This window comes from Nematolebias whitei, chromosome 12, assembly GCF_014905685.2.
Source record: "Nematolebias whitei isolate Nwh7 chromosome 12, NemWhi1, whole genome shotgun sequence".
Taxonomy (NCBI): domain Eukaryota; kingdom Metazoa; phylum Chordata; class Actinopteri; order Cyprinodontiformes; family Rivulidae; genus Nematolebias; species Nematolebias whitei.
In genome coordinates, this window is record NC_056509.1 from 23,796,919 (window position 1) to 23,809,830 (window position 12,912).

The following is a 12,912-nucleotide window of genomic DNA, read 5'->3' on the forward strand; positions in this document are numbered from 1 at the left end:
AAGTCCGATGCTGTTGTCGTAATTAGTGACGTAAACCCCGGCTCTTGTTCAGTCGTTCACCAAGAGTCGATTCTTTTTGGCTCCTGAACGGCTCTTGACGTACAGCGTTTTAAAAGGATACAAGTTTTCCTCTTTAATTATGTATGGATAAACGAATAGGTAGAATAGAACTCAAAGTAATCAAACTAAAACCTAAGGTTTAATATACTTTACTTTATCAATCAACCTTTATTTATACAGGTAAATCCCATTGAGCCTCGAGGACTCATTTACAAGAGAGACCTGATTTCAACAAAGAAAGATGACAACAATGGACAACAGCAACAACAATAAACAGTTATAAAAAAGCATACTACAGTTTTTTTGTTGTTTTTTTAACAAATAGGATGGCTAAAAGGAAAAGGTAACAAAACAAAAAACAGCTAGATTCCAAGACAAATGTAGAAAACTAAAAACAGGAACATGTCAGCATTGGACCCTGCCAGGTGTCCAACAGATTCTTAAAGCCACTTAGAGAGGTCAAGGTCGAGAGCTTCAAATCTTTTTGTAAGATGTTCCAGGAAACAGGAGCGGAATAGGAGAAGGCCCTTTTGCTAAGTTCAGTCCTCATTGAGGGAACACTGCAGGTAATAAAATTTATTACTTTAATATACTTAACACACAAATATTTAAGCTAATAAAATTCAATTCAAAAATACTTTATTAATCCCTGAGGGAAATTATATGTTGTGGTAACTCATCATCCTGGTTTCATTAAAGAGTTGTTATAGATACTGATGGCTGTGGGCAGGAAGGATCCCTGGTATCGTCTGTCTTACAGCGTATCTGAAGAAGCCTCTGACTGAAGACACTTTGTTGTTGTATGACAGTCTGATGAAGAGGATGCTGAGGGTTGTCTATAATGTTCTTCATTTTATGAAGAATCCTCCTTTGAACAATCATCTCCAAAGGTTCTAGAGGAGTCCCCAGAGCTGAGCCAGCCTTCTTTATGAGCTTGTTGATCTTTTTTAAGTCACTTGCTCTGGTGCTGCTCCCCCAGCAGATGATGGCAGAAGAGATGGCACTCTCTACAACAGACTTGTAGAAGATATGCAGCATTTTGCTGCAAACGTTGAAAGACTTCATCTTCCTCAAGAAGTACAGTCTGCTCTGTCCCTTCTTGTAGACGCTTCACTGTTGCATTTCCAGTCCAGTCTGTTGTCCAGGTGAACCCCAAGGTATTTATACTTCTCCACCACCTCCACTTATTTTCCCATGATGAAAATAGGGTTGGACCTGTTCCTGATTCTCCTGAAATCTACAATCATCTCCTTTGTTCATCAACATCAACGAGGACCCTCATCAGTACGCATACCGTGAGAACCGATCAACAGAGGATGCAATCTCCTCTGTGGTCCACACTGCACTCAACCACCTGGAGCAGAAAAACTCTTACGTCCGTATGCTCTTTGTGGACTTCACATCCGCCTTCAACACCATGATCCCCCAAACCCTGATGGACAAACTATCCACACTAGGACTAAGCCCCTCCATCTGCAACTGGGTACTAGACTTTTTAACAAACAGACCACAGTTAGTGAGGATCCACAACCTCTCCTCCTCCACCATAACCCTCAGCACTGGCTCTCCTCAGGGATGTGTGTTGAGCCCCCTCCTGTTTACTCTGCTCACATATGATTGTGCAGCTACCCATCCAGGCTGTCACATTGTAAAGTTTGCAGATGATACAGCGGTGGTGGGATGCATCACAAACAATGATGAGTCCAGCTACAGGCAGGAGGTGGAACACCTGGAGAGCTGGTGCAGAGAGAATAACCTTCACATCAATGTGAAGAAGACAAAGGAGATGATTGTGGACTTCAGAAGGAACAAAAACACCTACACCCCCCCTGAACATAAGAGGATCTGCGGTGGAAGTGGTCTCCAGCTACAAGTACTTGGGTGTACACATGAATGACAACCTCAGCTGGAGCAACAACACCACCAGCCTGATCAAGAAAGCTCATCAGAGACTCTACTTCCTCAGACGGCTGAGGCGAGCTGGTCTGGGAAGCTCAGTCCTCACCTCCTTCTACAAGTGTGAAGTGGAGAGCATCCTGTGCTCCAGCATCAACGTGTGGCATGAAGGCTGCACAGAAGTCTGTTGGAGACAGCCTCCCCACCATCACAGACATCTACACCTCCAGGAAGAGGGACACCTGCATCATGAAGGACCCCACTCATCCAGCACACACACTTTTTGCCCCGTTCCCCTCAGGCTGAAGGTTGAGGAGCATTAAGTGTAGAACCACTAGACTGAGGAACAGCTTCTACCCTGAGGCTGTTAGACTCATGAATCTCTAACTAGAATAATCACTGTGAAAAACCATATCATGTTGCTGCTGATCTGTTTCATGTTGCTGCTGATCTGTTTCAATGTTGATGTGTTCATGCGTGCACATCTGCTCACAGACTCATGTTCATGTTTGTGGTGATGTTCAATGTTTTATGTTATGAGTGCTTAGTGTATATTTAGTTGATGTTTTTCTTAGTTCATATCTTAGATGTTATTACTGTTTTTCTTATACATTTTATTGTTGGATGTAACTGGGACCCTGTGTACATAATTTCGCTCCACCACATGTACCACATGAGGTGCGAATGACAATAAAGAAACTCTGACTCTGACTCTTTGTTTTGTTCACATTCAAGATGAGATGATTGTTTCCACACCATGCCACAAAGCGGTCCACCAGTTCCCTGTACTCAGCTTCTTGTCCATCTCTGATACACCTGACCACTGCAGAGTCATCAGAATATTTCTGCAGATGACAGGAGTCTGTTTTGTACTGGAAATCTGAGGTGTACAGAGTGAAAAGGAATGGTGAGAGTACAGTACCCTGTGGTGCTCCTGAGCTACTGACCACCTGGTTAAGACACACAACCCTTCAGTCTCACAAACTGTGGTCTGCTTGTCAGGTAGTCTTTGATCCAGGTGATTGTTGAAGCCTCCACCTGAGTCTTCTGGAGTTTCTGGCAAAGCAAATCAGGCTGGATTGTGTTAAATGCACTGAGTAAATCAAAGAACATGACTCTCACAGTGCTGTCTGCCTTTTCTAGATGACAGTGAGTTTGCTGAAGCAGGTGTATGATGGCATCTTCAACTCCAAGTCCACGCTGATAAGCAAACTGCAGTGGGTCCTGATATGTGCCTATTTGTTTAGTCAGGTGGGTCAGCAGAAGTCTCTCTAGGACCTTCATGATGTGGGATGTCAGGGCAACAGGTCTATAGTCATTGAGGACTGATGGGTGCGTTTTCTTTGGCACTGGAACAAGACAGGATGTTTTCCACAACACCGGAACCTTCTCCTGGGTCAGGCTAAGGTTGAAGAGGTGCTGCAGAACCCCACAGAGCTGCTCTGCACAGACCTTCTGGACTCTGGGACTGACACCATCTGGACCTGCAGCCTTATTCCGGTTCAGTCTCTCCAGCTGCTTCCTCACCTGACTTCTGGAGACGTAGAGGGGGAGGCAAAGGAGGTATCAGCATCTTCTGATTTGTTTGAAGACCAATATGTAGAAGAAGTGTCCATGACTGAGGTGGTAGATACAGTATTTGAGGAGTGACAGGACAGCCTTGGGTCAATGGAGGGTGGTATGTATGTTTGGTTGTGGGCAAGAGAGGAGGATGCTGAGCTTATTCCTGAACTGAACCTATTGAAGAATGTGTTCAGTTCATTGGCTCTGTCCAGGCTTCCATCCTTCTGATCCTCCTTCTGCTTGAAGCATGTGATCTGTTTCATCCCTGACCACACCTCTCTGATATTGTTCTGTTGGAGCTTGCTCTCCAACTTCTTCCTGTACACCTCCTTGCTGTTTCTTATTTTGACTTTTAGTTGCTTCTGTGTTCTCCTCAATAATTCCCCGTCTCCCTCCCTGAAGGCTTTTTTTCTGGTTTAGCATTTCCTTCAGGTCAGTGGTGATCCAGGGTTTGTTACTGGGGAAGCATCTCACTGTTCTGGTGGGGATGGTGTTGTTTACACAGAAGTTTATATAGTCGGTCACACACTCAGTCATGGCATTGATGTCCTCTCCATGTGGCTGGCCCAGTGCATCCCAGTCTGTAGCCTCAAAACAACCCCACAGGGCTTCTTCAGCTTCCGTTGACCATTTTCTCACTGTTCTCTTTATTGTAGATTGCCTCTGAACAAGAGGTTAATATTTTGAGCAGAGAAACACAAGATTGTGATCTGATTTGCCAAGAGGGGGTCTTGCTTTAGCGATGTATGAATCCTTGACATTTGCATAAAACAAGTCCAGCATTTTGTTTTCTCTGGTAGAGCAGCTGACAAACTGTTGGAATATCGGAAGTGTAGCAGAGAGTGAGGCATGATTAAAATTCCCAGATATTGCAACAAACGCACTAGGGTGTTGAGTCTGTAGCTTAGCAACCTCGGAGCTGATGACATCACACGCAGTCTCGGCAACAGCATTCAAATTCAAATTCAAATTCAAAAATACTTTATTAATCCCAGAGGGAAATTATTTTGTTGTTGTAACTCGTTATCCTCATTTCATTAAGAGATGTTATAGATGCTGATGGCTGTAGGCAGGAAGGATCACTTGTAAAGGTCCATCTCACAGTGGATCCTAAGAAACTGGCTGCAGATGCCGTCCGATCCGTCCACCCAGACTCGGCTGGCCTCTTGGTTCCCCTGGACTGTAGGACCGCTTGAATGCTGGGCAGAACTCCTCCCAGAGCGATGGCCACTCCTCCCAGCAGTCTGCCGAGCTCCTCCTTGCTGCGGACAGCCAGCTGTAGGTGCTGAGGGACGATCCTGTCCTTCCACTGTCATGAGCCGTGTTTCCTGCCAGTTCCAGGATCTCAGTGGTCAGGCACTCGAGCACAGCTGGCAGGTAGATGAGAATGCGTCCATAGAACATCCTTTTCAACTTATTTGAGAGTTGGGGCCATAGTTGAGATATTATTTCAGCTTTTGAGATGTTATTCAGCTGCTGTTGTTGTAGAAAACTGCCTTGTTGCCATGGTTACGCATCATAACAAATGTACAAAACTAAAAAAAGTTTCCGTAAAAATCCTTCCAGCTGCACAGCATTCGATACCAGAGGAAACAATCATCCAAAAAATGTGATTTACATCCAGAAAAAGAGGAATTAAAGTTTCCAAAAGCAAAATCTCAGAATGAAAGTAACAGAGCTGCTCCAACATGCAGCCACCTTGAGCGGCGCAATTCTAGAAAAAATTAATTCATTGGGTGGAATGTAAACATTTGCCAAAATTACACTTGTGAACTCTCTTGGCAAATAATATGGACGACAACTTCGTGCTAACAGTTCAATATCTGGACTGCAGAGACGACACTTCACAGTAACATGTCCAGGATTACACCACCTGTTGTTCACAAGCGCTGCCAACCCACCTCCTTTCCTTTTGCCACTCCTCTTTGAATCTCTATCTGCTCGTATGGTCAGAAAGCCTGACAAGGAAACGCTGGAGTCAGGGATATGATCCTGAAGCCATGTCTCAGTGAAACACATAACACTGCATTCCCGATACTCTGGATGGGTCCTTGTTAGGGCTTGAAGTTCATCCAACTTCTTTCCCAGAGATTTCACATTGCCCATCATGATCGATGGAAGAGATGGTTTAAACTTCATTCTTCTCTCTTTTTCCCTCTTCTTTGCTCCAGCTCTGCATCCACGACGCCTCCTTTTCAACTCATTTGGGATTTCAGGCTGTAGTTGAGATATTATTTGAGCTTTGGAGATGTTAATCAGCTGCTCCTGGTTGTAAAAAACAACCTTGTTGTTATGGTTACGCATCATAACAAATGTCCAAAAGCAAAGATATTTCTGTAAAAATCCTTCCAGCTGCACAGCATCCAACACCAGAGGAAATAATCATCCAAAAAAGCGATTTATATCCAGAAAAAACAGGAATTAAAGTTTTCAAAAGTAATATCTCAGAATGAAAGTAACAGAGCTGCTCCAACATGCAGCCACCTTGAGCGGCGCAATTAACACTGACACTGTGTTGACTTTACCAGGCAAAAGTAAACATTGAAGAGTCCACCTTTAAAACACACTACTGAACAAAACAAATATATTTTTTAGATGTCTGTTTAACAAAAGAGCAAAAAAAAAAAAAGCCTTAACTTCTCACAATGACACATTTAGTTGATTTCAATTTGGAGACTTTGTTTTAGCATTTGAGCTATTAAATCCAGATGTGTATTCTCTGTCCACTTTTTGGTTATTAGAAACACTTTGTCCAACAACCATCCATCCATTATCTTTTACCCGCTTCTTCCTTTCGGGGGTCGCGGGGGTCACTGGTGCTCATATCCAGCAGTCACTGTGCAAGAGGCAGGAGACACCCTGGACAGGTCTCCAGCCCATCACAGGGACACATAGAGACAAATGAGACAAGCAACCATTCACTATCTCACTCACACTTAGCGACAATTTAGAGTTACCAATCAGCCTAACATGCATGTTTATGATCTGTGGGAGGGAACTGGAGTACCTGGAAAAAACCCATGCATGCACGGAGAGAACATGCAAACTCCACCCAAAAAGGCCCCCGGACTGGGATTTGAATCAGGGTAACCTGCTCGCTGAGAGGCAGCAGCTCTACCAGTTGCACCCCTGTGCTGCACTGAGCCTATTACATAAGACACAGAATGATACCGAAATGACATTTCATTATTATTCATACTCCCCCCCCTCACAATCACAGATAATGTTTTATAAAACTTTAAGATTTTACCACAAAATGTTGAACTTAGAGTGGGATGATGTCTCACTAAATTAGAGGTTAACGGTCTCAGATTTTTGCAAACGAGCCCACAGTTGTCATGAAAATCAATCAATCTATCTATCTATCTATCTATCTATCTATCTATCTATCTATCTATCTATCTATAATTTGTCTTTTTTCTGACAGTCTTTCTCAAACTGTTATAGAACAAATAGTTTTCTCTCCCATCCCATCAGAATGCCAAGTGAGCACATCCAAACTCTCACTGACTTCCATTGTAAATAAGTTTAGATTAGATGAAACATTATTCATCCTTTGGGAAGATTCCTTCAAGGTTCAAGGTTCAAGGTGACTTTATTGTCATTTGCATCACTTGTGGTACATGAAATAGAAAAAAAATTGTGTACTCAAGGTCCCACACCCAAAAATAGCAAATCTATAAAGTATAAAAAAGAAACAGTATACAGGGCTCTAAGATATACACTAAACAATAATCATCATCATCTTAAGGTCAAGGTAAACGTTTCCTTATTGTCATTCACATCATATGTGGTACATGTGGTGGAACAAAATTGTGAACACAGGGTCCAAGTTACATCCAACAAAAGTATAAATTGTAAAATAAAAACATTAATAAGATCTAAGATATGAACTAAGAAATACACTAAACTAAGAATACACTGAGCACTAGTAGTACAAAAACAATGTACGTCGAGCAACAGCAGCACGAACATGAGTCTGTGAGCAGATGAGCACGACAGCAGCTTGAAATAAATCAGCAGCAGCATGCAGTGCATATCAACAATCAAGTGGCGTTACAGTGATTTTTTTCTTCTTCTTCACCGTGGTGATAATTAGGGATTTATGATTCTAACAGCACTCCAGTTTCCTCCCACAGACAAAAAAACATGCATGTTAGGCTGATTGGTAACTCTAAATTGTCCCTAGGTGTGAGTGAGAGTGAATGGTTGTTTGTCTCGTTTGTCTCTATGTGTCCCTGTGATGGACTTGCGACCTGTCCAGGGTGTACCCCGCCCCTCGCACAGTGATTGCTGGACATGGGCACCAGCGACCCCCGTGACCCAAAATGGAATAAACGGGTAAAGATAATGGATGGATGGATTCTAACAGCTTCAGGGTAGAAGCTGTTCCTCAGTCTAGTGGTTCTACACTTAATGCTCCTCAGCCTCCTTCCTGAGGGGAGCGGGGCAAAAAGTGTGTGTGCTGGGTGAGTGGGGTCCTTCATGATGCAGGTGGCCCTCTTCCTGCATCTGGAGGTGTAGATGACTGTGATGGTGGGGAGACTGATTCCAACAGATTTCTGTGCAGCCTTCACCACTCTCTGCAAAGCTTTTCTTTCTGCAGCTGTGCAGCCTCCATGCCACATGTTGATGCTGGAGCACAGGATGCTCTCCACTGCACACCTGTAAAAGGAGGTGAGGACTGAGCTTCCCAGACCAGCTCGCCTCAGCCGTCTGAGGAAGTAGAGTCTCTGATGAGCTTTCTTGATCAGGCTGGTGGTGTTGTTGCTCCAGCTGAGGTTGTCATTCAGGTGCACACCCAAGCTGGAGACCACTTACACCGCAGATCCTCCTATATTCAGTGTGTGTGTGTTTGTTCCATCTTAAGTCCACAACCAAGGGAAATTAAATTATGAAAATAAAAGGAAGTTTCTCTTCTTCTTTAAGTTGGCAATATTTCCTGTAATAGTCGTGAAACAGTAAAACCGTTTGTGTGCAAGAACTGAACCAGATGCTTTTGTTACCTTACAGTTTAGGATTTTTCTATTACAGCTCATATTTGTAGCACAGTGACTGTTTGTCTGAGACTAATTTTCTACTCAGTGTGTCTGCATGTCTTGTCTGAAGTGCTGTCAACAGGTGAACAGACGCAGGTGTGTGGTTACCATGGTAACCCCAAACTAGCCACCGGCTTCAACTGTTCTTTTGATCGTGGTTCTCTTTACACTGCAGCTCATAATTCAACATGTGGCCATTTTGTCAGGTTAGGTTGTTACAAAAATAAGTACTTACATTTTTCTTCAGAACTGTCATGGTTGTACTAAACATTAATGGTTTTATTGAAAAAAAAAATAGGAACAGTTTCCCATGTGTCTATGTAAAATAATATTTTTCCTCAAATGCAATCTACAATAGCTAATTTTCCTCATTTGTAAGTGCTTCTAGTTTCCACACAGCGTCAACATTATAATGTGTTAGCTAAATATTTAGTGAGCAGAAATGAATGCACCTGCCGAACCGACTCTCTGGGAGGGAGCGGAGAAATGGCGCCTCGATGCTGCGCTCACTGAGGCGGTGTTTGGAGCCGGTCGGCGAGATTCAATGAGGACAGTTTGAAGGAGGCAGCATGGAGAACACAAGGAAAAACGCTCGGAGCCGGAGCGGCACGTTCATCTCCTCCAGGACCAGGTCGTCATCGAGAAGACAGCGAAACTCTGAGGAACATGTAAGCCGGGTTCTTTTCTTTACCGGCGAGCTAGCTGCCTCCGCTAGTTTGGCTAGCTAGCTGTGTAGCTCTGGCCTCAAGCTGCTCCAACTAATGTTTTATTTACAGCAAAAATAGAAGCGCCAGTCAAACTGACACCCACCCAGTCACACTAATAAAGAATGAAAGCTTTGAATGCCGCCGTTCGTTTGCACTAAACTTATTGTGCAGCAGTCAAAATACAAGCTAGCGACTTGGAAGTCCTGGCTAGCTCCAAGTTGAGTTCCCTTTGTGTTTGGGCAATTTTACCCAGCTGACTTGTTTCACCATTGTCATCAAATATTAGCCGTGTAGGTACGGCCAATTGATAAGAGTTTAATAGCTCTACTGTAAGTCGCATTCCTGGGAATATATTCGCTCATTTTTTAAGGTTTAAAGCAAATGTTGAGCTCTCGTTTGTGGGGGATAGCTAGCCCGTCAGCTAGCTTACAGTGGGGGAAGGGAGTCCCAGGTCCACAACAGTTGGCTGGCTCAAGTCCCGTTTTCAAGAAGTCTGAACTTGGTGAACTTTATGTTGTAAATAGCTCCAAGGGCCACAAAAGAGTTGTTCTTAAATTGCGCGAATTAAACACAAGCAGACAACTTTTAGTTCGCCTGTAATGCTGACCTGCAGCATGGATTTAGCTTTAGTTTGGACTGTCTGACCCGCAAGCTGTCAGCCTTTGTCTCAAAATGTAAACAGTGAAAAAGTGCAAGCTTCTGCGTCCTCCAGTCATTTTCACGTTTATTGCAGCATCCAGCTCCAGCAACGGTGATGCTAATCTGCACATTTGTTATTTTCCAAGCAGGGTAAATGTGGCAAGGAGAAGTTGTGGTTTAACAAATTCAAATCATTCCTAAAAGGACTGCAGTCAGTTTAGTTATTGCACAACAATGTTGTGCTTTTGACAAAACTTTGATTCCCTATTATAGCACACGGTTTCTGAAAATGCATTGTTTTTAAGCAGACATCTTTTTTTATTTATTTTGCTTTACAAGTTATCATCTGGTTTTGTTTTAAAGATTTTCACAAAGCGGAGCAGGGCGTGATAATTTCCAGCTGTGCCCAATGTGAACGCAGCTTTGTGAGTCTGCTTAAAAACAAAAAGTACTGGGATGCACTCTGAGTACATCTCGCAGCATTCTCTGTCAGCATCGTTATCAAAAAGCAGTCAGATGAACCGTTCATCTGGCGTACAGGCGGGCAGTTGTCTATGATAACACTGATACGCTTCTCATACCAGCTGTGAAGTTATTCTGTAAGGGCACAGGCATCAAGGGCATTTTTCTGCTGATGTTTTGATTTTAAGAGTATATGCTTCGTTAAAAGGCATCATGTCAGTTTATAGACGCTATTTCTTGCTTGTGTCCTTGAAGTGTTTGTTTACATTGACTGACGGGGTGTTTTTTTAATTTTTTTTGTGCAGAAGTTTGTCAAATGATGTCCTTGTGTCTGCTATATTTGTTTATTTTTTTAAAATCTGGTACTTTCAAGGTTTTGCCAGTCTTGTATTCTCTCGCTGCTCTCTCTTTACCCCTTTTGTTCCTTGTATGTTTGCTCAACAGAAGGAGCCCGGCAGTGATGCGAGCAGTCCCAGCAGTCCACGGTTGGCACCCCCTTCCAAACGAGCGCGGAGGAAGAGGGTGTCTGAGCCAAGCTCCAGTGACACGTCCCCGTCCCCTCAGGCAAAGGGCCAGAGGGTCAGCTGGGGCGTAACCACCTACCGCACCAGGTCACTTGTTTGAAATGAAACATTTTCAGTTTCTAAAGTGCACATTTTTATAGAGCAAGTCAATTTTTTGTGTTGTAAACAGAAACTTTAAAACAGTGAAGCCTGTACATAGTAGGCAGATAAAAACGTTGCATCCTGCTCAGATTTCATACATATTTGTATTCTCTTTCCAGACTGTCATCCCGCAAAATGCAAAATGGCCACGGTAATTAATTTATTTTCCATTTGTCTGTATTGAAACAGGTGCGTTTGGAAACTACCACAAAATAAAAAAATAAAAAATCCCTCTAATCTTCATTTTATCTTTTATTGCTGCAGCTAATATGAGTCACAGAAATGAGGAGAGCGGAGGGGGGGACCACTCCCGAATGAATGGCCATGTGGAGCTGAAGAGGAGCTGCAGAGTGAGGAAGAGCCAATTTCAACACCTCAATCAGAGCCTGCTGTTCGACCAGCTGGTCAACAGGTAGCTGCCCGTCACAGGAGTGACATTTTCCTTCGCAACACTGAATCAGACCGTAAAGCAAGAAATGTCACCAGTTTAGCCTAAAACATTGTTCTCCTTAACATCCACCTTACATGATTTGATTACATTTGGGTAGTGCGTTTGGCAGCACGACAGCTCAGTGGTTAGACTGTTGCCTCACAACAAGACGGTCCTGGGTTCAATCCCCAGTTGGATCTGGGCTCTTTGTGCGTGGAGTTTGCATGTTCTTCTCATGCTTGCGTGAGTTTTCTCCGGGTACTCGGGTTTCCTCCCACAGACCAAAACATGCATGTTAGGCTGCCTTCAGGCCCAGACCTCCCTTGCAAAAGAGTTCTGTGATCTCAATGGGATTTGCTTGGTTAAATGAAGGTGAATAAAAATAAAGGCAAGTCTGAACAGCCAGTCCAGGTCAACAACAGTCCAGGTTGTCTGGACCCCTTTTAATATTTGGTAATCTAATACGACACCTGGACTTCTCTGGGTAAAAAAAAAAAAAAAGTCAGCTGAGCTGCCGGCTGATTAAAGACTACACCTTCCATCCCATAGATCAGGGCTATCAACTAAATTGCTTAGGAGGCCACAGTTACAGAAAGCCAAGAGTTCAGGGGCCAGACATCCAGCAGTTATTATCATTAAGTAAGTTTTATGGTGTAAAATCGTTTTATTTAAAAACGAACCCATTGATGGGCCGAACCGAGTTCACCCATGGGCCTGATTTGGCCCCCGGGCCGCCAGTTGACTAGCCCTGCTTTAGAATAATCTGAAGAAACATGTTTTGTTGTTGTTTTGGTTACAAGGCTTACTGAACAAATATCTGTTTATTGGGATTTTATCAGTGGATTACAAAGACTCTGCACGGTGAGTTTAGCTGAACGCCTTTTCTGATTGTTTTTAGAGCTGATTGGACCCGCTGCGGTCTCTGTACGCTATAATGTGCTGTCAGTCACAGGAACAGCAGAGTTACGTCACATTAAGTTCGATAAACACATCGCTGATGTCGCGTTCACAGTGAAGCTGTGTAGAGAACAGCTGTTGGAGCATCGTTTCAATGTGGATGAGTTTTATGGATTTTAATTTTCACTCTTCTCTGACGCAGAGCTTTGTGAAGTCACCGACAGCATGCTCTGTTTGTCTCTTGTTGTGTCTGCTGGGTAACTTCTTGACATCCAGTCACAAGAACATTTAGGGATATGCAATAAACAGCCAGGTGTGAATACACAGTCAAAGCTGTCCACTTGCAATTAAATCTTTAAAGACAGGTTTTTAGTGCAAGGTCTGAACAGTGCCTTAGACTTCTGCATCAGAATGAGCTAACTTTTTTTATTTGAGAAAACCGTGGAAGAAAAAGAAAAACACTGAAAATTTTTGATTGATGTTTAAATTGTATAAATGAAATATATTAGAGATGATTAATTTTAATGAGATTATGTAAAGCTCATGGAGCTTAC

The 12,912-nt window shown here is 43.2% G+C and overlaps 1 protein-coding gene across 1 annotated transcript in view; it reads left to right on the forward strand.

Moving 5' to 3' along the window:
* Positions 1-9,034: 9,034 nt before the first annotated feature.
* Positions 9,035-12,912, forward strand: part of atad2b (ATPase family AAA domain containing 2B) — a 96,152-nt gene continuing 92,274 nt past the window's right edge. The window contains exons 1-4 of the mRNA XM_037685751.1: positions 9,035-9,226; positions 10,811-10,977; positions 11,151-11,182; positions 11,296-11,443. Coding sequence (XP_037541679.1) covers positions 9,128-9,226; positions 10,811-10,977; positions 11,151-11,182; positions 11,296-11,443 — 446 coding nt within the window. The 5' untranslated portion in view covers positions 9,035-9,127. The remainder of the gene's footprint in view (positions 9,227-10,810; positions 10,978-11,150; positions 11,183-11,295; positions 11,444-12,912) is intronic.